This window comes from Carica papaya, chromosome 1, assembly GCF_054855325.1.
Source record: "Carica papaya isolate Zhongbai chromosome 1, ASM5485532v1, whole genome shotgun sequence".
Taxonomy (NCBI): Eukaryota; Viridiplantae; Streptophyta; class Magnoliopsida; order Brassicales; family Caricaceae; genus Carica; species Carica papaya.
Window position 1 is genome coordinate 1,573,440 of NC_142309.1, and position 23,949 is coordinate 1,597,388.

Consider the following 23,949-nt stretch of genomic DNA (forward strand, 5'->3'; position numbering starts at 1 on the left):
AATCAAAAAATTGAACCTACCAACGAGGGGGGGTCTCTAGGTGCAGCGACTCTGCTGGCTCTCCTTCGCGATTGAGGTTTCTTCTTTGGCTAACCTGCACAGAAAAAGATGGTAAACACAATGGTTAAAAAATTGTGTAAAATGAGAAATGATAAAGGGGTCATCAGAGAATGTTTAGGGTTTTGGCCTTGGCGATTCTACTATATTTTGCCCCTGATTTTTGGCTCACCCGTCGTTTGGGAGGCTCAGAATTGAATTTCGAGCACGAAGGAAAATGTTTTACCCTTTTTGGCAGTCGATAATGACTTTAATGTGGCGGCGGCCGGGGATCGGCCTTCTTCTCCATCTTCTGGTTCTTCTCCAACGAGGGCTGGGTAGCTAGGGTTAGGTTCTCTTGCAACATGATGTTTAAATACCCATCTTGTGTCAATATGGGCCATCTGTTCGGGGAGACATGGAGCGAGGATGACCGTTCGATGATTTTTTTATTTAGGCTGATTGTGTTGACGAATCTGGACTATCTATTACGATCAATCTTGTCCGTCTAATCATATCTAAAGAGAAAATGTGTCTAGACCGTTCACGTGCACGTGATGCGATCCGAATTGTCGGATCGTCCAGGCACGTGGATCGCCCATGTGGAGCTGATGTCACTCTGTTTGCCACATGGCGTGCTCTGGTTTGTTCGGGTTGTTGACTGGGTCGTCCCACATGACTAAACTTTTTTTTTTACGATTTAGCCTCCTATTTTTAATTTTTCTTTCAAAAATACCCTCATTTCAAAATTTTGCTCATTTTTTTAAAATTATTTTTAATTTCGTCTCTAATTTATTTTTTCTCAAAATTTAACAAAATTAGATTGAAATAAAAATTACATTAATTATTTATATAATTTTTATAAATAAAAAAATTATCTCGGGTTGATTTTCGGGCTCGAGTATTACAACTCTTCCCTCTCCCCTCTTTAAAAAATTTGTTACCCTTTCTCTTAGTTAAATAAGTGGGGGTATTATGCTTTGAAGTATGATTTTAGTTCCCAAGTGGTCTCTCCCTGCGTGTGATTCTGTCATAAGACTTTGACGAAAGGAGTCTCTTTGTTGCGAAACACTCTGCTCTTTTGGTCCACAATGCTTACCAATACCTCCTCATAGGATAAATCCTCTTTGAGTGAAAGGAGCTCGAGTGATAAGATGTGTGAGGGGTTCGGATTGTACTTACGTAGCACGGACACATGAAATACATTATGGACTCTGAATAGCCTTGGAGGTAGTGCTAGTCTGTAGACAGATATACCAATCCTATCTAAAATTTCAAATAACCCAATGAATCGAGGATTTAATTTTTCTCTCTTGCAAAATCTGCTGATTTCCTTGAAAGGAGTGACCTTAAGAAACGCTTGATCACCTTTCTCAAATTCTAAATTCCTCTTTTGGGTGTCTGCATAACTTTTCTTCTTACTCTGAGCCGTCTGAATATTCTTCATGATCTTAACTATCTTTGCTGTAGTCTCATCGATAATATCTGGGCCAAACAACTTTTTATCACCCACTTCTTTCTAGTAGATCGGCGACCTACAGGATCGGCCATATAATGTCTCATACAAGGTCATGCCGATCTTGCTTGATAGTCATTATTGTATGCGAACTCTATCAAATATAGGTGATCATCTTATTGTCCTCCGAAGTCTAGAACACAAGCTCAGAGCATATCTTTCAGTGTCCTATCTAATTGTTCATCAGTTTGAAGCTGGAATGCAGTGCTAAGGGACAGTTTCGTTCCTATAACTTGCTGAAAATTAGACCAAAATCGAGAAGTGAACCTAAGATCTCTGTCAGATACCACTATCACCAGAACTCCATATAAACTGACTATCTTCTAGATATAGATTATTGTCAATTTGTCCAAGGGGTCGGTCATCTTGATAGCTAAGAAATGAGAGGACTTAGTGAGCCGATCGACAATTACCCAGATAGCATCACGTTATAAGTATGACTTAGACAACCCTGTCACGGAGTCCATTGTAATATGTTTTCACTTTCACTCTGGGATTGGTAATGTCTGAAGTAGCCTAACTAGGAGTTGATGCTCTACCTTAACCTATTGACATACTAGATACTTGGAGACAAAGTCAGCTATCTCTCTTTTTATTCCGCTCAACTAAAATTGAAATCGTATACTTTGGTACATTTTAGTACTTCCGGGATGTATGACGAACTTTGAGTTATGAGCCTCTGTCATAATGTCCTTTTTTAGTTTACTGTCATCTATAACACACACCCTGTCTTGAAATCTGAGCAACCCATCAGTAGAGACTCAAAATTCTAGATTTACTTCTTGTTCTGCATCTTTCTTAAGAGCTGCTATAGTGGAATCAGTTAATTAGGCTTTCTTTATTCTCTCGATCAATTTGGGTTAGACAGTCAAGTGGGCCAAGCATGTAACCGTCTTCAAGTCCTGAAATCGTATATGTTGTGCAGCTCCTATTACCCTGCATTCAGAAACCATTAAGTGAACTAACATACTTGCATTTTTTTTGCTGAGCATGTCAGCTACCATATTGTTCTTGCTTAGGTGATACAAAATTTTGCAATCGTAGTACTTGAAGAGCTCTATCTAATGCCTCTAACGCATGTTAAGATCATTTTGAGTGGATATATACTTCAAGCTTTTATAATTTATGTAAATCTCAAAAGTCTTCCCATAAAAGTAATGAGATCAGATCTTCAAAGCATGAATAATGGCGGCTAAATTCAAGTCGTGAGTGAAATAATTTTTTTCATAACTCTTCAACTGTCTAGATCTATAGGCTATGACATTCTCATACTGCATCAAAATATGACTCAATCCTAAGTAGGAGGTATCACTATACACTGTGTATCCATCTGTCCCACTCGGTGGAGCCAACACGAGTGAAGTAGTCAACCACTTCTTAAGTTTTGTAAAACTCCTTTCGCAATCCTCGTTCTCTTCAAACTAAATGTTCTTCTTTATAAGTCGGTTCAATGGAGTGGCTAGACTAGAAAATCATTCTACAAACATGTGGTAATAACCTGTCATTCTCAGAAAGTTACGAATCTCCTTAACCGATGTCAATTTCTCCCAACCAAGTACTACTTTAATTTTTTTGGGGTTCACTGATATTCTATCTATTAATATGATGTATCATAGGAAGGTAGTCTGGTTGAAGCATAATCTATATTTGCTTAATTTTGCATATAACTTTTTTTTCCTGAGAACCTGTAAAATCTAAATCAAATGGTGAACATGTTCTTTTCTGCTCTTTGAATAAACCATGATATCATCGATAAATACAATGACAAACTGATCCAGAAATTATTTGAAAACTTTGTTCGTCAAATCCATAAAAATAGCTAATGCATTAGTTAATCCAAATGGTATGACCAGAAACTCATAGTCTCCGTACCTGATTCTTATCTGATGGTAACCTAAATGCAAGTCTATTTTGGAGAAGACTTGGGCACCCTACAACTGGTCAAAAAGGTCATCAATTCTGGGAAGGGGTACTTGTTCTTGATCGTGACTCTATTCAATCCTTTATAGTTAATACATAATCTTAATATCCCATCCCATTTCCTTACAAATGTCACTCCAGCACCCCAAGGAGACATATTATATCGTATGAACCCATTATCCTGTAATTTATTGATTTGTTTTGTCAACTCTTCCATCTCAATACGACTCATGCGGTAAGGGACGATTGAGATAGGTTGAGTGTCAGACTGAAGATCTATGGTGAACTCAACTTCTTTGTCCACTATTAGTATGGGTAGTTCATCAGAAAATACATTCGGGAAGTCTCAAACTATCGGAATCTCTTGGGTAATACATTCAGATTTTATGCAAAAGCATGTAAGACAAACGAATGTGAAGTAATAGTATCAATCAAAATATGTGCAAGGTGATTACAGATAGTGTACATACCTTGTATCACGTCCAAGTTGGCTTCAGTATTCTACTGGGTGAGGTTGTAAGTTCTGCCATAGATAAGAGGTCTAGCCTGATTCTGATTTTGTGGGTACTCTTTCGCGTAGTGTTGGGCACTCCCACATATGTGGCAGGTATTGTTAAGAAAATAGTAGGGTCGGTCCCCATGATTCTTGTCACAGTGCTGGCAAGTCCTACCGTGTCCTGTTGTCAAAGCATGAGGATGAGTCTGAGTCACTAGCTTAGGCCTCCTATTCTGCTGAACTGGTACAATGAGTGCTGGTCTGCGGTGTGAGACCAGGGGTCTGGGATTGTTCATTGTTGGAGGAAAGATATGAAGGTTCCTCTCCACTAGCTGTGCCTTGGCCAAAATAACTGAATAGGTGCTGAGTTCAAATACGTACAGCTGCTATCAAATCTCAAGACAGAGGCCCCACTCGAACTTTATTACCTTCCTGCCTTCATCTATCATACTCTCGGGAGAATATCGGTCCAAGTCTAAGACTAGGTGTGCAAATTCAATTTCGTTCAAATACTGGAGGTGTTCTATGAGGTTACTCTATATTGAAGGCAATCAGGAACTGTTCCCAAGTAACTGGAACGGGCAACGTGACCTGTTTGAGCTACCACCAGCTACCTGCCTCTCCTACGAGCATGTAGGTGGCACATACAACTTTCTGTTCAGGAACCATTCCAAGAATTGTGCAGACCTTCTCTGTCTCAGTTAACCAATACTCAACTTCTTCAAAAGATGATGTCCCTACAAAGATATATAGGTTTAGTCTTTTATACCTTTTAATGTAACTTGAGTCCATCATAGGTGGAACTGAGTTCCATGAAAGAGGGATTGAATTGTGTTAGGGAGGGGTTGGGTGGCCCTGTGGCGGTACCTGGTTGTATGGTGGGGGGTACCAAATTGTACTGCGGCAGTGCTGGATGATATGGTGGAGGAGCAAGGTTGTACCAAGGTGGCACCTGATATTCTCACTACAAGGGCAGCTCAAACTGTAGCAGCGGTGGAGGCTTAGACAACTCCCTCCACTCTTCCCGGGCCTGTTAGTATCTCAAAGAATCAATCGACATACTCTCAAAGTGACCCATCCCGGGTTGCTCGGTTTAGTGAGAGTCTTTCTTTTCTCATATCCCTGTACCTGTATTTCACAAGAAATGGTTGAGCGACATTTCATATTTAGTATTTTTAAGTCTTTGGTAAGAAATGATTCTGAGTAACACGGCTTTGATACCAACTGTAAAGACCCGAAACTCAAAGTAGATAAATTTATATTTTAAATGCGAAAATAAATAATAATATTAGGGTTTACATTCCTTACACAATAAATTAAAATACCCAATAGGGTTACGAGAATATTCCTACTACAATGGATCGTAAAGAAAAACAAATAAATAATTTAAAACAAGTAGATAGATGTCCTAGGGATTAACCTCCACTAGCGCTTGAAGAGGTCCAGGAGGTAAACTACTCACAATCTTCTTACTGATTGGATCTGAATCTTGATATTCTTGATTTAAAATATTTAATAGAAGAGTGAGTTACACTAATCTAGTAAGAATATCACACTAATCACTTATACGAAAAACTGAATGTTGGTAAAAATCACAAAAATAATTAATGGAGCCCTTAATTTAAGTAAATTCATTTATTATGAAGAAAATCATTTATTCCATACTTACCGTTACGAGTTTTTCAAAAATCAACATATGAAGACCAATATTCGTACAATTTTTTAATTTCATGCACAAGTGTAAGAAACGACAATTTTCCTTTTTAACCTACTTACTGGTACCTTTAGAGGTCTATAGGGATGTCCCCTTATGTGTGAACCCAATATCTAAATTTATCAATTAACCGATCATCCCCATACCCCGTCCGATAATGGACGCCAAACATTTCATCGCTTTGGTACTCCGTCCGGTATTAGGGTGAACTATATCTCCCAAACTCTTTCGGTATGGGACTTTCCAGCTCTGTCCAACTAAGGTAACATTCACAGTAGGTTTCCCTACGTATTGGGCCCGTCTACCCTTTCTCAGGATACATGTTAAGTCTTTTACATCAAGATCCCCAATAACAAAACAACCACCAAGTGCATACCAATACCTCATTTCATATTCACATATTAATTAAACGATATTTATGCAAATAATATAATTTTATACCTTAATAACCAAGAAATGTACTCAGGACCTTTATTTTGAATCAGTCAATCAGATCAAGAAATAATGATTAGGCACTCAATAAACGAGAAAATAATTAAAAGCAATAATTAAGGCACATGGAGGAATAATAATCAATTTAGACAACATAGGAAAATGAATAGGCAACATAGACAAACTAGGACAAATATAACCTAACTGGTTCTAGCTCCACTAGTGACCTGTAACTATTTTTAGGATTTTTTTAATTTTTTACATAGCACAATATTATTGATTATTAAGCCTCAATTTACCGTAACATGGAATAGGGTGAGGGATTCTTACCTGGATCAATATTTTAAAATGTCATACTATTTACTACGTCTCCTAACGGGTCCCGAATTTTCTGAATTTTTTCTGCAGAAATTAAAATACTCGTCATGTACCTAAAAAATACCCTCAAAAATCGGTGTTGAAAACTCTTTCTGGCTAATTTTAGAATCCCGGCACGACACCAACACCATGTTACGGCATCGGCTCTGCCATCCACGATGGTAGTTCACCTCACTCTAGCCAGTTTTGGCTGGTTTTACATGTATCGTTACGAAAAAATATATTACGAGGCCTCGGTTGGCCAGAAAATCAAAAAAACTAAACCTACTGGCTGGGAATATATAGGGGGGGGGGGGGGGGAGGGGGGGGGGGAGGGGGGGGGAGAGGGGGAGGGTCTCTAGGTGTGGCGGCTTTACCGATTCTCATTTACGACTGGAGTTTTTTCTTCGGCTAATCTGCACGGAAAAGGACGGTGAACACAATGGTCAAAAAATTGTGTGAAATAGAAAATAAGAAGGGGGTCATCGGAGAGGGTTTAGGGTTTTAGCTGCGACGGCTCCATCAGGTTTTGCATGTGATTTTCAGCTCACCCACTATCCCTTTTACTCTGATATGACTATAGGGAGGCTCAGAATTGAATTCTAAGTGAGGAAAATTTTTTTTACCTTTTTTAACTGTCGACGGTGGCTCCGATGCGGCGGCAGCCGGAGATTGGCCTCTTTCTCCAATGTATGGTTCTTCTTCTCCGACAAGGGTTGAGCTGCTAGGGTTAAGTTCTCCTGCAATGCAATGTTTGAATACCTATCCCGTGTCCATCTAGACCGTCCATTTGGGGACACGTAGAGCAAGGAGGACTATTCGATGATTTTTCGTTTAGGTTTATTGCGTAGATGAATCTAGACCGTCCATCGTGATCAATTTTGTTCTTCCGATCTCATTTAAAGAGGGAATGTATTTGAATCGATCGCATGCACGGGATGCGATCTGGGCCATCGGATCGTCTAAGCAGGGGGATTGCCCACGTGGCCTCTCGCGTTGAGCCGATGTCAGCCTGCTTGTCACGTAGCGTGCTCTGATTCGTTCGGATTGCTGATTGGGCTATCCCACGTGGATAAACTTTTTTTTTTAATGATTTAGCCCCATGTTTTTAAATTTTCTTTCAAAAACATCCATTAAATTCAAATTTTCGCCTTTTTTAAAAAATTATTTTTAATTTTGTCTCTAATCTATTTTTTTCTCAAAATTTAACAAAATTAGATTGAAATAAAATTATATTAATTATTTATATAATTTTTATAAATAAAAAAGATTATTTCAGACCGATTTTCAGAATCGAGCATTATAAATTTATTTTCTTTATTGACTAAAATAAAACTAGAAGCTTTTTGAAAACACCATCAAGGAGACAATAACATACCAACCATATACTATGATTTTAAGGAATCTAAATGCTTTTTGAAAATAAAATTGAATAAACGCATAATTAATTATTTCATTTTCTTTTGCTAATTAGTTCTAATTAAAATCAATGACTTAAAAATATTTAATAATACAAAAATTTCTTAAAGCCTATAACCGATGTCTATGGAATTAATCTAATAAACGATATATTTCTTTAAAAGAAATCGAGAGAAGAGGAAGTTACATTTCTCATTAATGGTTTGAGCAAGATATTTATTGTTAATATTAATTCTACATATTTATTAAACCGAAAAAAAATTGAAACTTCTTTTACTTCTTATACTTTCCTAGAAAAAACGACCTAATTATGTGTATAAAAGAGGACGAAGTTACGAGGATTAACATATAGAAAACATATATATTCTCCTTTGTTTTTTCTTTCTAAATAATCTTTTTATTCGGAACATTAAAAAGTGATGATGTGGGATTTGATTCTTGTTTTAGTAACTTTGATATGGATTACTCAGAGTCAATATATACCGGAGTTTAATGTTATCGTAGCACAAGATGGAACAGGAAACTTTACGAAAATTAGCGATGCAATCTTATCTGCTCCTAGTAATTGTTCAGAGCGATATTATATTAAAGTGAAGAAAGGAAATTACGCAGAAACTGTTATCGTCGAAAAAAAGAAGACTAACATAGTTTTAGTCGGAGATGGAATGGATAATACAATAATTTCTGGAAGCAAAAGCACGGAATTGGGTATATCGACTTTACATACTGCTACAGTAGGTATGGTATCTATATAATCTTAATATTTATTTATAGATGTATTCGGCATAAACATCTCAATATATGTTCTACGTACATACACACACACAGTATTTGCAAAACAAAGATGTTGTTACGTAATTTACAAGCATAATTTTCATTTTAATTAAGATAGAAACAAAGATGATGTTTGTCCTCTTTCAATATATGATTCAGGAATTAAGGGCAGTGGCTTCATTGCAATTAATATAACATTCGAGAACACGGCTGGTCCAAACAAACACCAAGCGGTAGCCCTACAAAGTGAAGTAGATTCTATATTCTACAAGTGTAAATTTCTTGGATATCAAGACACACTTTACGTCAGAAAGGGCAAACAATTTTACAGAGAATGTGATATTTATGGTACAGTGGATATTATATTTGGAAATGCAGCCGCAGTGTTACAAAATTGCAATATCTACGCTCGCCTTCCACGTGAAGAACAAAGTAATACAATAACAGCACAGGGAAGACTTGCAGTCGATGAGGATGGAGGGATAATCATTCACAACTGCACTATAAAGGCATCTCAAGAACTCATAAAAAGCAAGAGATCAGTTAAGACATTCTTAGGACGCCCATGGAAGAATTTCTCACGAACGGTAATAATGCAGAGTTTCATTGACGATATCGTTGAATCTGAGGGATGGCTAGATTGGCCAGGTGTACGAACAGATACTATCTACTATGCCGAATATGCTAATAAAGGGGCAGGAGCTATAACTACAGGAAGAGTAAAGTGGACTGGATATCGAACACTAAATAGGTCAGAAGCTTCTGAATTTACAGTAAGAAACTTCATTTCTGGGGACAAATGGATACCATCATCAGGAATACCATTCTCTCCTGATTTGATATAACTTAATTTATTTAAACAATGATTAACTATTTCAAATAATTCATTAGTTAATTTACAGAAAGATGTATTCTTATACTTCTTTATATTGCATTAGTAATGGATATGTATTTATTTTTAAGTGGCTTACTAATATTTATATACCAAAAATACCTAAGAAAGAAATAAACAAACAATTAACATAAATAACAAATAATAATTAGTTAAAATTAAGAACGATAAAGCTATTGCAACAGTGTGATATGGAGCTACTCACAATTTTATTGATTTTAAAATTCAAAATTATATTACATTATATCATGAGCTCATAAGAATAATTGAAGTACAAACTTAATGTAAACTTATATCAAATCAAGAAAGCATGGAATTCCCATTGATGATATCCATTTCTCCCCTGATATGAAATTTCTTACTGTAAATTTTTCTGCTTCAGTACGATTTATTATATGATATCCACCCCATTTAACTCTATTTGTAGTTATAGCTCCTGGTCCTCTATTATCATATTCAGCGTAATATATGGTGTCCAGACTTGCATGCCACTCTAGCCAACCTTTTGGATCAATCACATCATCAATAAAACTCTGCATTATGACTGTTCTTGAAAAGTTTTTCCAAGGTCGTCCCAAGAATACCTTGGTTAACTTCTGGTTTTGATGAAGGTTTTCAGCTTTTGTTATAGTACAGTTATGGATTACTATACCTCCAGTGTTGTTCTTATCTTTTCTTCCTTGCGCTGTTATTGTATCATATTGACCTAAAAGTGGACGACGTACGTAGATAAAACTATTTTGTATAACTGCAGCTGCAAATCCAAAGATGAAGTCTATAGTGCCATATATTTCGCACTCTCTGTAAAATTGTACTCCTTCATGAGCCAAAAGTGTATCTTGATATCCAACAAATTTACATCTATAGAAGATAGAGTCCACGACACTTAACAATGCTATTGCTTGATTTGCTGCCGGACCGGCTGTATTTTCGAACGTTATATTAATTGCAATAAAGCCAGCTCCATAAATTCCTACATAAACATGTGTGTATATGTATATATATATAAAGCACAAGTTAATGCTTAATAATTAATACATCAAAAAAGAGATTATCCAAATTTTATTCATATACCATACCCACTGTAGCTGTGTCCATAGTTGCGAGGCCCATTTTCGTGCTCTTATTTCCCGATATTATCGTCTTATCTATTCCATCTCCTATTAAAGTTATGTTTGATTTTTTCTGTCGTATAATAATATTCTCGAGATACCGACCTTTTTTTATTTTGATATTGTAGCGTTCAATATTCGAGTCCGGAGCAGCTAAGATTGCATCGCTAATTTTTGTATACTTGCCTGTTCCATCTTGTGCTACGACAACATCGATGTTCAGCTTAAGTTGACCACGAACACTACCGGATAATAATCCAGTAATTACTACGGCAACGAGTAAATTCCACATGGTAATATTAGGGTTTCCTCTTTGATTATATCTTTTATCATACAGTGTATGCATCAGAAAATGACTGTAGATATATATAAGCACACGCCATGTATAGATCAAGAGCATAGAAAACCTACAGGATCATTTATCTGCAATGCCTCAGCTCAAAGATTTTAAGTCTTATTATATATATATAGATACACACACACACATATGTGTGTGTGTGTGTATAGCTTATCCTTATAATTTTTATTTCACGTTATCCTCACAAATTATTTATATCCATATAAGTTGATATTCTATAACGTCTGTATTCAACTTCTGTTCATGTATCGTTACTGTTATTATTCAAACAAAATTTTTTGTTTCAAGAAATATTTTAGTTTATAATTAAATATATAGAAATAAAAATATTCTAGCGATTATCTAATTTTATATTACTTATGATATAAAATCTGATAATTAATCCAAATCTTATTTAATTCCCTGCGTATAATTGATTTTGTATAATTATTTACCTTAACGAAATGGGCTTTTTTTTATGGGCCCAAATATAAATTATATCATTTTTAAAATCTTTTTGTGCAAAGAATAATATCAAAAATTTTCCAAATTTGGTAATTTTGGTATACAATATTATTTTCGTATTAATTTTAAATTTAGTATGTTCTAATACCAAATCCCAATTGATTTAAAAGAAGAATTACTCAAAATAAAATATTCAATAAATATTTATAATATTTTAATATCTTAATTTTGGTAACATTTATATAAATATCAAATGTGGCCAAATTTTCAACAAATTCGAACCTGGCAATGTTACTACTTACCACCCATATGAGATTCGTATCAAAAATGACATATGCATATGTATAATATATATATATATATATATATGTATTTTAACTATTTTTTGTAATATTCAGTTCCAAAATTTGATCGAGAATTAATTTTAATTTTAAAATTAATATATAAAAATATAAATTTTAATTTTATAAATTTTTATTTAATATAAAATTAAGAAAAAAATAGATAGAGAATAAAATTGAAAATAATTTAAAAAAAATGCTAAAAATTTAGTTTCGAATGTATTTTTAAAAGAAAAATAAAAAATTAGAGGTCAAAATACAATTTAGAAAAAATGTGTCACGTATGACCGCTCAATCAGTAATTCCGACGAACCGGAGCACACCGCGTGACAGGGCACGCTGATTCGGTGCCATGCAGGAGGTCACGCTGGCAATCTGCGTGTCCGCGATCGGATGGTCCGGATGTATTCCTGCACGCGTGGACAGTCCGGATCTGTTCCCTCCTCAGGCACAATCAGACGATCACGATTAAACGCGATGAACGGTCCAGATTCGTTTTTTTTAAAAGCAATCATACGATCCATATCAAACGCGATAAATGATCCAGATTTAAGGAATAATGGTATAAATATCTCATTTCACACCGAACTCTAACTCTAGCCGTCAACCTCCCGCTGGAGAAGAAGAAGCAGACACCAATGAAAGGAGTCGATCGTCGCCTACCGTCACATCGGAGCCACCTCCGACAACCAAAAAAGATAAAAATTCTCTCATTCCCTCATAATTTGATTTTGAACACTCCATGGCCAAATTGAAGCAAAAGAACTGACGAATGAGCAGAAAATCGCGAGTAAAGTCTAGCACTGTAGCCACATAAAAAATCAAAAATTGCCTTCGATGAACCCCTTCCTGATTTCTGTTTCATGCAATTTTTTCACCATTGTATTCACCATTCTATTTTCTATAGATTAACTGAAGAAAAATGGCCAACCGCGAATGTAAGCCGGCAGAGCCGCCGCACAAGAAAATTTTGTCGCCGGTAATTTTTTGTTTTTCGACTTTTTTCGGCCAACCGAGATCCTTTAACTTGTTTACTCGCATGGATGAGTATAAACCAGCTAAAATATGCCAAAATTGACCGAAAACAGCCAGTCCAAGGCAAACCACCCCCGTGGTGGCAGTGTCGCCGTGCTAGAATTCTAAAATTGACCGAAAAAGATTTTAACACTGATTTTAAATTTTTTGAGGTATTTCTAGGTACGTGAAGCGTGTTTTAATCTCCACATAAAAATTTAGGAAACCTAGGGACCATCAGTAGTGCAGCAAAAAATTCAGTATTTTGGACACCGATTCGGGTAAAACTATCTCACCTTATTCCCTATTATGGAATTGAAATCCAATTATAAATAATACGGTATTTTGTGTAATTTAAAATTTTTTAATAATTAATTACATGTTACTAATGAAGGCAAAACCGGTTATTTATTACTATTTTTTCTGTTTTAACGGATTGTTTGATTTTACATTTTTAAAACCATGATAATACACTGAAATTGGCAAAATGATTCGGTTGTGTTCCCTAATGCATATATTACTTGTCTTACGTAATTTACAATTAAATTGTGAAACTGAAAATTAAATGTAACGACCCTGAAAATCTAAAAAGAAATATATAATAGTTTTAGTGCAAAAGCGAAATAAAATGTTAAGGTTTACATCCCTTACACAATAACTTAAAGTACTAAACAAACATTATGGAATGAATTCTCTGAAAAAAATACGAAAAGTAATGAAAAATAGAAAGTATCTAGCATCTACTCGCAATCTTCCTGCGGATCGGACTCTGAAACCAGGTCATCTTGATCTGAAATGGTTAAATAAGGGATGATCTATATTAGCCCAGTAAGGATATCACACTATATCACCAGCACAGAAGTAAAGGTTAGTAGAAAATCAAAACAACTAATAGAGTACTAAATTTAACAAATTCGTTTATCAATCATAAAATTATTTACCGTTCACTTACCATTGTAGAATTTATGAAAACAACCTATAGAGGCAATAATATTATAAAGATCATAACTGCATGCATAATCAGCAACATAGAACATATCATAAATTCATATTCATTAACAATAAAGTAAATCATAACCGTTTCTCGTTTCACCAGCCTACTAGTATTCATAGGGGTTCATAGGGGTGTCCCCGGTACACGTGAACCCTTTCCTTTAACAATCTCAATTACAGGGTCGTCCTCATACCCCGTCTGGTATGAGCGCCAAGACATTAAACCTCAATACCCCATCCGGTATGAGTGTGAAGTGGGCTGTCCCCATACTCCGTCCGATATGAACGTCAAATTACCAAGTCTCCATACCCCATCTGCTATGAGACAACGTTCACGGTAGGGTTCCCTATGAACTCAGTCCGTCCACCATCTCTCAGGATATCTAGTGAAGCTATCATCCTATATGTTTATTTGATCACACCCCTTTCATGTTTTTCCTTAGTCTCCGTTACCAAATAAAACATAATCACATAAACAAATAAACATGCATCCAGTAATACAATCATGTCTTAAATTCTAAAATCAAACAGTTGTCAGGTAAGGCAGTAATACACGCATTTAAACTACAAAATAGATAAACCAGATATCATCATACTTCTAGATTGTAAAATAAATCAACAGAGAAAATGTCTGGTTCGAGCTTCATTAGCAATCCGTAATTAATTATGCACATCTATTTAATTTGTACAAAATACCGTATTATTATTTATTCAAACTTCAAATCTATGATAGGAAATAGGGTAAAGGGTCCTTACTTGATTTGACGCCGAAATGCTAAATAGTTTATTGCGCTTACGGGCGGCCCCTGGATTCCCTGAATTTTTCACCGGGAACTGAAACGTGCTTATGGTAGCTACAAACGTCCCAAATAAACCTAAAAATCAGTCTCATGGTCTACTCGGCCAATTTCAGAAATCCAGAACGGCGGCTCCACCATGCTCCGGCTACGGTCTGCTTCATGTTGGCCGTTTTCAGCCCAATTCGGTCGATTTTACATCGATTCCTACGAGCACACACGCTAAAAGGTCTCGGTGGGCTGAAAAAATACGAAAAATCGAAACTCACCGATTGTGGGGCTCTCCGGTGCGACGGCTCCTCCGGCTCAAGTTGCAGTTGGGTGTTTCGCTTTGGTCAACCTGTAGAGAAGAAAACGGTGATCACAACAGAGAAAAAATTACATGAAACAGAAATCGGGAAGGGCTTCATCGGAGGTGGTTTGTGAAATTTCTCGCGGCAGCGCCGTTGGGCTTCGGCGATGTTTTCCAGCCAATTGGCCAGTTCTTTCACTCCGATTTGGCTGTGAGTGGGTTTAAAATTGAATTTCGTGCAAAAATGGCGAATTTTTACCTTTTTTAGCAGTCGGAAAGGATTCTGGTGCGGCGGCGGGTGGCGGCGGTCGGCTCTCCGGCAACTGGGTTGTCTTCTCCGACGAGGGGTTCTGGCAGCTAGGGTTTGGGTTTGGGTGCGGATGGGGTTATTTATACCCATCCACTTTTGATCTGGGCCGTCCATCACTTTTGATTTGGACCGTCCAATCGCGATTAAATAAGTAGTGAATCTAGACCGTTCAGCGCGATTCAATATGGGCTGTCAGTGCGCGATTCACTCTGGGCCATCCGTGCGCGCGGGAACGGACCTCAGCTGTTGGATCGCGCATACGCGGATCACCCGCATGGCCTCCCGCGTCAGCACCTCTGCCACTTGGCACATCTTGGTTGGTCGGGACTGCTGACCGGACGTCTAACGTGACGTAATTTTTTTAAATTGCGTTTTGACTCCCGGTTTCTAATTTTTTTTTCAAAAACACCCACAGAACCCAAATCTTCACCCACTTTCTCCAAAATTATTTTCAATTTAATCCCTTACCAATTTACTCAATTTTTTATTAAATTAAAATAAAACAAAATATAAATTAATTAATTAAATAATTAAAAATTATATTTATTAATAAAAAATAAAATACAAAAAAAAATTTATGTAGGTGTTACATTAAATATAAACGGGAATTGTTTGATTAAATATAAACGGAAATTGTTTGATTAAGTGAATGAATGAATGATAGACTTACTGGATATCACGTGAGATATTGCCTTACCTACTGGAGGAAGAAAAAAAGAACTTAGCTGGTTTTTTTGTCGAAAATCGGAAGAACCTGAGAATATTCAAGGACTCGTTACCCGGCTGGGTAAAAGCAACAGCACAGAGGCTCTGCAGCAACAGGAGCCACAAAGACGATTATAGAAAGATACCAGGATTATACTCAAACAATAGCAGTGCTACTCTCCGAAGTCAGCCCTAAAAAGAAAGGTGCTACACTAATTGTAGTAAGCAGAACAGGGCCTCGGCCCCAGATGCTATGGAAGACCTTTCCTTCCTTGCCAAGGGCAGCTGCTCGACCAAGCAACCAATTTCCACCCTAAAACGCAGCTACTCACCTGGGAGAAATTTCTGCTCAGATCTCAATCCTAGACTTTTTCTCTTCTACGCCGTCCGAGCTTGGTTGGTTAGCTCCTTTCGTACTTGTATTGTACTTGCTTTTCGTTGACTAAACCGCTGACTGGCCGATTTGCGAGTGATGAACCGATCTCGGGGAAAAGGTCAGACTTGATAAGTGAGTTCAGAGACAGAAGTGGTCAAGGGGCTAATTGACTCGCATGCTTACCGCTCCGCGGAAGTGAGTACTTAAGCGGACTTAGCCGCTGATTGAACTGATCTCGAAGCGGACCAGGTTGCGTCTACGGCGGGAAGGGTAGGATTGGGCTTTGTTTGGGCAAGGAGTAGTTTCTTTTCCGCCAGGGGAGGAACGAATCCACGAATCAAAGAAGTGAACCATCTTGTTCGAAGCGATCCAAGTGAGACTGGGCCTACGTACTACGCGAATCAATTATTCGTTCGGTCAAGTCCAATGCTGAGATGACTGGACTCCCCCAAGAATGACATAGGGCCTCGAAAGCCACATCAAGCAACCCTGGCCAAGCACTTGGAAAGCCAAATCGAAAAAAGAAGTTCAAATGTTGCCTATATATGAAGCTATGCATAAAGTTCATACTCATCTGTTGACGGAAGAGAGCCTGGGTTTCCAACCTTTGCTGAAGGTTCTTACCAGGGTTAGCAGGGTTCTTACCACAGTCTAGGGTAAGACTTTTGAAGGAACTGTTCATTAATGGCTCTAGTGTGCACCTTCCCGTCTAAATCTTGCAGAATATGGGCCTTGCCCGCTAACACTTTCTAAATTTGAAATGGCCCATCCCACTTTTGGCGCACTTCTTTATGATACCTATAGCGGTGGTAGTTCGATCATCAAAGAGCGCTATTCAGCCTTGTCGGGTGAACAAAGAGAATTCGAAAGCCGAGATCATAAAGATCATACTGCGAGGCGAAGTCCATTTTTCTTCTTAGAACGTAAGCTCTATTGTCACAATAAATGACAGGTGACTGGGCAGGGCAGATGGGGAAGGAAGCATAAGGGATTCGCTGCTGGCTGCTCACAACCAACAGTAGACACAAGGAAGTTAGTGAAGGCAAAAGAAAGACAGAAGCGGAAGAGGCAGATTTAGACAACCAACGTCAGCTACGAGTTCGCACCCCAACCAACAGCTGCCTTTGCTAACCTTGCCTTATCTGAACTAACGCACTCAGAAGGTCACATCTGTCTGGCTGCTAAAGGAAGAGCTGTAAGACAAGAACTGCTAGCTACCGGTTGTCTGTTTTGAATATGCCACTTCTTTGTCTTCCTTGTTGGTTTTCTATTTTTTGATATTTAAGAGATTTTGTGCTTTTCTATGATTTTTATATATAATAGATAAAGAAAAATGACATCTATTTTTTGAGATTTAAGAGATTTTGTGCTTTTCTATTATTTTTATATATAATAGATAAAGAAAAATGACATCAGAATAGAACAAGCCGATACCTGCCCGGAGGTTGCCCAATGGTGAGTGTTGCATTTTTGATACCCAATGGTGAGTGAACGGACTGGGTACATAGGGAACCCTACTGTGAACGCCACCTCATACCGGACGGGATATCGAGAATTGATATTTTAACGCTCATATCGGATGGGGTATGGGGACGACCCATTTCACCCTCATACCAGACGGGGTATTGAAAGATAGTATTTTTAGCGTTCATATCGAACGGGGTATGAGAATAGCCAGTTAATTGAAAATATTGAATAATGGTTCATGTCTAGTTGGGACATTCCTATGAACCCCTATGGATACCAGTAAGCAGATAAAAAGGAAAAGTTGTTGTTCTGGTTAATTGAATATGAGATTATGATGTTGTTGAATTATTATTCCTATAGGTCAGTTTTGAAAATCTCACTATATTAAGTATGCAATAAATGATTTTATTTTTTATAAATGAATTTACTTAAATTAAGAGCTCCATTAGTTATTTTTATTATTTTTATCAACGTTCATTTCTATATCGGTGAGTTGTGTAATATTTTTATTATGGTAGTGTAATTCACCCTTTCATTAACCATTTCATATCAAGAGAATCAAGATCCAGATCCTCATTAACAAGCGAGTTGTAAATACTTTACCACCCGAACTCCCTTCAAATACTACTGAAGATTGTCCTAGATAACTAATAATTTACTTTGCATTATTTCTTAATTTTTCACTTATTTTTTTTTTAATAGTCATTATCGTATTTCTATTGAGTATTCTAAATTATTGTATAAACAATGTAAACTCTAACTTTATTATTTCAGTTCCACATTCAATTTATAATTTATTTCTTTTCAAATTTCAAATTACTACATTTTTAGCATAATCGTTTTTGATATATTATTATCTAATTCTTAATTTATTTATTATGTTATAACCAAATCTCAAAAGTTTATTTTTAAGTTGCTTTTATATTAATTACACAAAAGATAAAAGATTTTGTTATTTTTATAAAAAAAAAAAATTCCACAAAAATTACGTCTTGAAACGATTTTGTAAGTTAAGAAAATTGAATTGAAATGAAAAAGAAAATGAAGACCAAATTGTAGCGCAATATATATATATATATATGACATTTCAAATAAAATTTTATATTTTAATTTAATAATAATAAATTTTAATTAATATGAACATTAATTACTAAATGACTTAAATTATAATTTTTCAGCTTCAGGTTCTAACTCAAAATATATTGTACCCAGAATTGAAGTCTATCAGGAAGAAACAAACAATAATTACTGTAGTATAAGCAAGTGATTTTTTCACTTAATAAACAGAAATGACAAGATTATAGCATCATAGAAGGCTGCTACCTACCCTGACTAGTGAGAGAATTTTTGTCGGAAGCTTCTTCTTATTCGCTAAAATTTTATCAGAAGCTTCTTAACAGTTTATACCAGAGTTGCCTTGACACAAATGTTCATGGCGAACTGTTGTAATTCAAGCATGTGATAGCTTATCCAGGCTCATAGGTAATTTTTCAAATTTACCAAACCATCTACAACTACAGTTGTCAGTTAGCTATGCTGAGACAGAGCAATCCAACTTATAAAGTAAGCAAGATCTAATCATAGAAATGGGGAGGCAATCCTGGTCCAGCTTGATCCTCTAAAGCAGCCTACTACAATGTAGCCAAATTATAGATGTTGCTGCAATTTGAAGGATGTTGAGAGTTGGAAAATGAATTACCACTTTTGCTTTGCAAAGAGAGTGAGACTCGATGCGTAAGTTCCAAAAGCTCCATGCAGCCCTCAACAGTTTCCATTTAACTGTCATAACACGAAATTAGTTGTTAACAAATTCCTAGTCAGAACTTAGGAGTACATTAGTACTGTTGAAATAAATAAACTATAATCTGCTATCTTGGGTTTTTTATGGACTAAAGAAGGTTGTTTTTAATTGGGGGAATTAAGTCTTTAATTAGTAAGTCTTTAAGTTGTTTTAAGCATCTCATTATCGGCTATATAAGCTGATGCCTTCTGATTGCAATTCTTTCAATCAAATATGTAACCCACTTCTCTATGCATATTCTCTCTCTGGTCTCCAACATTCTTCTATGCTTTTTCTCCATCTCCTTCTATTTCTTCTTCTACTTTCCAGGTTCATATTTGAGGAACCTAGCATTCCTCAGTGAAACATAAATTGCCTGATTAACTTGGAGATAAATGATCATCATAGAAAATAACCAGAAAGGTTTTAAGATCAATAAGATTAAGCAGACAAGAAGTATATGGCAGCATTATAAATAGATAGGGATACCCTGCATAATGAATTCTTAAATGGCCAAGAGAATATTTCAAAGCAAAGGAAGAAAAGGGGCAGAAAAATTGCATACCAACAACTGCAGCACATGGGAACATGTCCAGAATGTCACCCAGCTTGAACTGACTTCATCAAGAATCTAAGGAATTTCTTGAAACTCCAAAATTCAGAAACTTCAGCGCTTAAAGACTTTGGCTTTTGTTTTTTTGAAATCCTCCGGACGAGCCAAATCTGAAGAAGACAAGCTCATCTCCTCTGAAAGTTTCATAGCCAGTTCCAGCTTTCCTGCCCTCTTCAAGTTACTGATTAATGATCTATAGATATATATTGATGGACGGATCTTTCTTTGTTTCATCTCACAAAATAATCTTACTGATTCATTTATGTTCCCAGATCTGCCGAAGCTATCAATCAGTGCTGTATAGGTGAGCAAATCAGGTTCAAATCCACTCTCGGTCATTTCCTTGAAATATACAAGGCACAAATCTAATCTCCCAATCTTTCTCAAGCTGTTTATTAGAGTATTGTAAGAAATGATATCTGGAAAAATACAAGCTTCTTTCATAGATGTGAATAATTCAAGCATTTCACTCGTACGACCAATCCGACCGAGCATATCTAAAATAGTATTGTAAGTTATCAAATCAGGCTTACACTTGAAGCCTTTAATATTATCAAATATCAGAAGAGCCTTGTCTACCTGCCCACATTCAGAAAAGGCAGAGATGATTCTGTTTACAATTATCGTGCTTGACGGGAAGGCCAACTCTGATACTTCCTTGACAAATCGAAGTAAGTGAGTATCATTGTCTGTCCTTATAAAAGCCCTAGCAAGGTAAAGATAAGAAGTTGAACTCAATGGTTTACCAGACAACAGTAAATGTTTGAAGATCTGAGATGAAAGTTCAGTATCATTTTTTTCACCCGCTGCTTTCAAAAGGATGTTATTTGCTTCAGGGAGAAAAATATTTCTCTCTTGCAGAGCTTGCACTAAATTAGCTGCAGTAGAAAGTTTTCCAGCTCCGCAAAGCTTTCTTATGTGAACAGTATAGACTTCTTCACTCAACTTTGAAGCACTTCTATCCAATGAGAGAATATGATCTGATAATCCATCAGGCACTTCCCCCAAGTCCGAAGAGGGCCTTGTTGTGAATGATTGATAACTGCCAATAGCTTTACTTAAAATTGCTATGGATGGCCAGATACCAATTGGGATGGTTGTGGTGCATTTCTGTTAAAAGTAGAATCATTGAGCACAACATTTAAAAAAAAAAATGTTAGAAAAACAAACAAGTGAAGTATCAATTAGGAAAAAGACACATCAGACAAAGTTCCAAATCAAGCTTTACTTCATTGAGCTGGAGTTCCCAGAGATATTAGAACCTCTATCCACTTACTAAATTAAAAATGACAAGAAGACAACTCAATGAACAGCTAAAGGTTAACTGGCATAAAACACTGACATCATCCCATTCCACAACTAGGTAATTGGCTAATGCCATAAGGAGCATGCATTTATTAAAAAGAATCAGAATACCTCATAAATTATATGTCAACCCCTTGAACTCTTTCACCAAAGCTTAATTAGGCTAGAGCAAAAATTTCGGTCTCAAAAAAAAAGGCCTAAGATCTACTATAGTCCGACTAGACCTACCAAATTATTCAGCTCGCTAGGCAATTCAGGGTAGTTGTTGCTAAGTTGGAATGCTAGTTGGTCATCTAATGTTGCTTAGTCACATTTTATTTTTCATCACATTTTTTTAATTTCAAAAAGAATGTGATGAAAAATAATCTAAAATATCCCATTGGCAATTCAAGAGAAGCTTTCCAATAAAAAATGAAAGTGGAACATATCAAGGAAAATTTCCATCTTGTGATGCAAATGCTAAAAGCTAAATTATTCCTCATAGAATCTTAGTAAGTTTTCAAAACTATCTATCTCATAGACGATCTTAGAGTTCTGTACTCCGTTCATTATGAAGATCATTTACATTTTTCTTTGTCTACGTAAATATCAATAAGTTCTAAATCACTTCCTTTTCTCTTTTTAGCTCTATTAGACATTATTTGTCACTTAGATTGCTTGTGCTATCCATGACACTCTTCAAGTGTTTACATTTTTCATAACTACCAGAATAGTTAATAATTCCTTACCAATTAATTCAAATTCTACCAAAAAATCAATCCATTCAAAGGACAAGAAAAAAGAAAATTCAGTCAACCCATAGAAGTAGTTCCAACACGAATCACATAAAACCAAATGTGATAAGATAAGCTCAGCATATGGACCAAATATCCTACTAATAATCCCTCAAGAAAATTCTCAATGTCTCACTAAAATCTCACAGCAAAAAAGAAAAATTCCAGCTTTACTTTGATACTGCTAACTTATATAACATGGATAACCTCCAGTATCTATTGCCGAAGAACAATTTGTATATATGCAGATTGCATTATAACTGGAAACAGAACTACAAGGAATTACCGGTGGCAACAAGCCTGTTCTTGTTTTGCAACGGGAAATGTGCTTGAAGCACGAAGCAACAGGTATCATGCCCGTCTACTCCAGTGTTAAAATGACAAAGCATACACATTTATTAAGATTTCCGGCAAGGTGGTATTCTAATCTGAGCGCCATAGACCTGTAACCTGTTCTGTTATCAGTACATATAAACACAATCATAAAACCCAGCCAACTAAACCAAAAAAAAAAGGACTATATCATGAAACCTCAACAATTAAGAATGATATTTGAAAATGCCCCAAACCATACAAATAATCAAGGCAGCCAATATTACTAAGATGAACTTTTATATATCTCAAGAACAACTAAATCTGCTAGTTTCAGATTAGTATATGAACACATACAAACAGCCTTCAACAAACAAATCAATTAAGAAAAGTAAAAAGATAATATCAGGAAAGAAATAAAAGCTTTTGTTGATAATAAGTTATTATCAGTTAAAATAACATCATTTAATCCTCCAATGATATAATATTGCAATTGCTAAATCACAATATAAGCATATATACACGAGGCAAAAGGCAATACCTAATAATACTTAAAACTCAATGCATTTCAAATAACAATTTGCAGCCAGTATATAACACCGAGAAAATTAAATGGGTCTCCCCAGCTTTATCCGAACTGTCATTTTAACAAACAGTTAGCGTGCAAAGAGCTTCCATACGAGTTAAATCATTTGCAGACCAGTAAATTCACAGAACCAAGCATGATCTAGAGTACATACTACAGATATTTCGAAGGGAGAAAAAGCAAGAAATAACAAAGAAATCCCATGTAACATCCACCGTTTGTACAGAGAGATTTAAGCAAGGATACCAAAAATCAGTTCATGAGAAAGTAAATATTCATGTCTGTATCCATCGTTACCAGAATGTTTCCATTCCTGACTCAGCACCATCACCGTGGCTTGAAATCGATGCCTTGCTGCGAATTTTTTTTGGCTATTATGACATCTGCGCGCGCTTGACCGGGTCCGTGGTTGCTGTATAGAAGGAGACACGACGACTTGCGACTGGTGGTCGATCACGGCGAGCAAAGGCACGAATGGATTGAGAAATTTCTCAGTGGGGTTTGAACGAAATGAAATTTGAGCGTCAAAGTGCCGATTAATTGTCAAGAATTAATCTTTTTGAAAAGATTTCGAACAGTTCGTAGTTGGATTAAATAAATTAACATATTTTATAATAAATTATTAAATGAAATAAATTTGATTTTGATTCAAATGGGTTTTGCTTTTGTTTTACTTTGTGTTGACGTTATCATTTATATTAATCAAATAATAATTTTATATAATAATTAATTAATGTTGTATAATTATTTGATTATTAATTAAGTACTAAAATATTATAAAGGTAATGCAAACCATGGTAAACAAAAATCACCTC

At 36.0% G+C, this 23,949-nt stretch overlaps 3 protein-coding genes across 5 annotated transcripts; 1 reads left to right on the top strand and 2 right to left on the bottom strand.

Moving 5' to 3' along the window:
* Positions 1-8,312: 8,312 nt before the first annotated feature.
* LOC148269067 (pectinesterase 2-like) lies at positions 8,313-9,594 on the top strand. Its single transcript, XM_088210555.1, has 2 exons — positions 8,313-8,628; positions 8,824-9,594. The coding sequence occupies exons 1-2, from the start codon at positions 8,313-8,315 to the stop codon at positions 9,507-9,509; spliced, it is 1,002 nt and encodes a 333-aa protein (XP_088066681.1). The 3' UTR covers positions 9,510-9,594.
* A 240-nt stretch (positions 9,595-9,834) lies between these two features.
* Positions 9,835-16,652, bottom strand: LOC148269068 (pectinesterase-like). The gene is made up of 5 exons (XM_088210556.1): positions 16,545-16,652; positions 16,185-16,235; positions 15,972-16,027; positions 10,851-10,991; positions 9,835-10,579 (listed from the first exon to the last, which is right to left on the bottom strand). The coding sequence occupies exons 1-5, from the start codon at positions 16,650-16,652 to the stop codon at positions 9,847-9,849; spliced, it is 1,089 nt and encodes a 362-aa protein (XP_088066682.1). The 3' UTR covers positions 9,835-9,846.
* A 2,358-nt stretch (positions 16,653-19,010) lies between these two features.
* Positions 19,011-23,782, bottom strand: LOC110809780 (Tetratricopeptide repeat (TPR)-like superfamily protein). 3 transcript variants are annotated; one of them, XM_022035703.2, is made up of 4 exons: positions 23,432-23,782; positions 22,523-22,679; positions 20,111-21,268; positions 19,011-19,544 (listed from the first exon to the last, which is right to left on the bottom strand). In XM_022035703.2, exons 2-3 carry the CDS (start codon positions 22,589-22,591, stop codon positions 20,213-20,215), a joined length of 1,125 nt encoding a protein of 374 aa, XP_021891395.2. In that variant the 5' UTR covers positions 22,592-22,679; positions 23,432-23,782; the 3' UTR covers positions 19,011-19,544; positions 20,111-20,212. The 3 variants fall into 3 exon arrangements, with proteins under 3 accessions (XP_021891395.2, XP_021891394.2, XP_021891396.2); XM_022035702.2 differs by having other exon boundaries at positions 22,523-22,686; XM_022035704.2 differs by having other exon boundaries at positions 22,523-22,691.
* Between the last annotated feature and the right edge of the window lie 167 nt (positions 23,783-23,949).

What these genes read in the sequence shown, in the direction of transcription:
- LOC148269067 (XM_088210555.1), top strand. Translation starts at nt 8,313, where the DNA reads ATGTGGGATTTGATTCTTGTTTTAGTAACTTTGATATGGATTACTCAG. An exon ending in TTTACATACTGCTACAGTAG is followed by an intron (nt 8,629 to 8,823) that starts GTATGGTATCTA and finishes TATATGATTCAG; the next exon opens with GAATTAAGGGCAGTGGCTTC.
- LOC148269068 (XM_088210556.1), bottom strand. Translation starts at nt 16,652, where the DNA reads ATGGTTCACTTCTTTGATTCGTGGATTCGTTCCTCCCCTGGCGGAAAA. An exon ending in CCCGCCGTAGACGCAACCTG is followed by an intron (nt 16,236 to 16,544) that starts GTCCGCTTCGAG and finishes GCTGCGTTTTAG; the next exon opens with GGTGGAAATTGGTTGCTTGG. An exon ending in GCACAAGATGGAACAGGCAA is followed by an intron (nt 10,580 to 10,850) that starts GTATACAAAAAT and finishes TTAATTATTAAG; the next exon opens with CATTAACTTGTGCTTTATAT.
- LOC110809780 (XM_022035703.2), bottom strand. Translation starts at nt 22,591, where the DNA reads ATGATACCTGTTGCTTCGTGCTTCAAGCACATTTCCCGTTGCAAAACA. An exon ending in GAACAGGCTTGTTGCCACCG is followed by an intron (nt 21,269 to 22,522) that starts GTAATTCCTTGT and finishes TACTTTTAACAG; the next exon opens with AAATGCACCACAACCATCCC.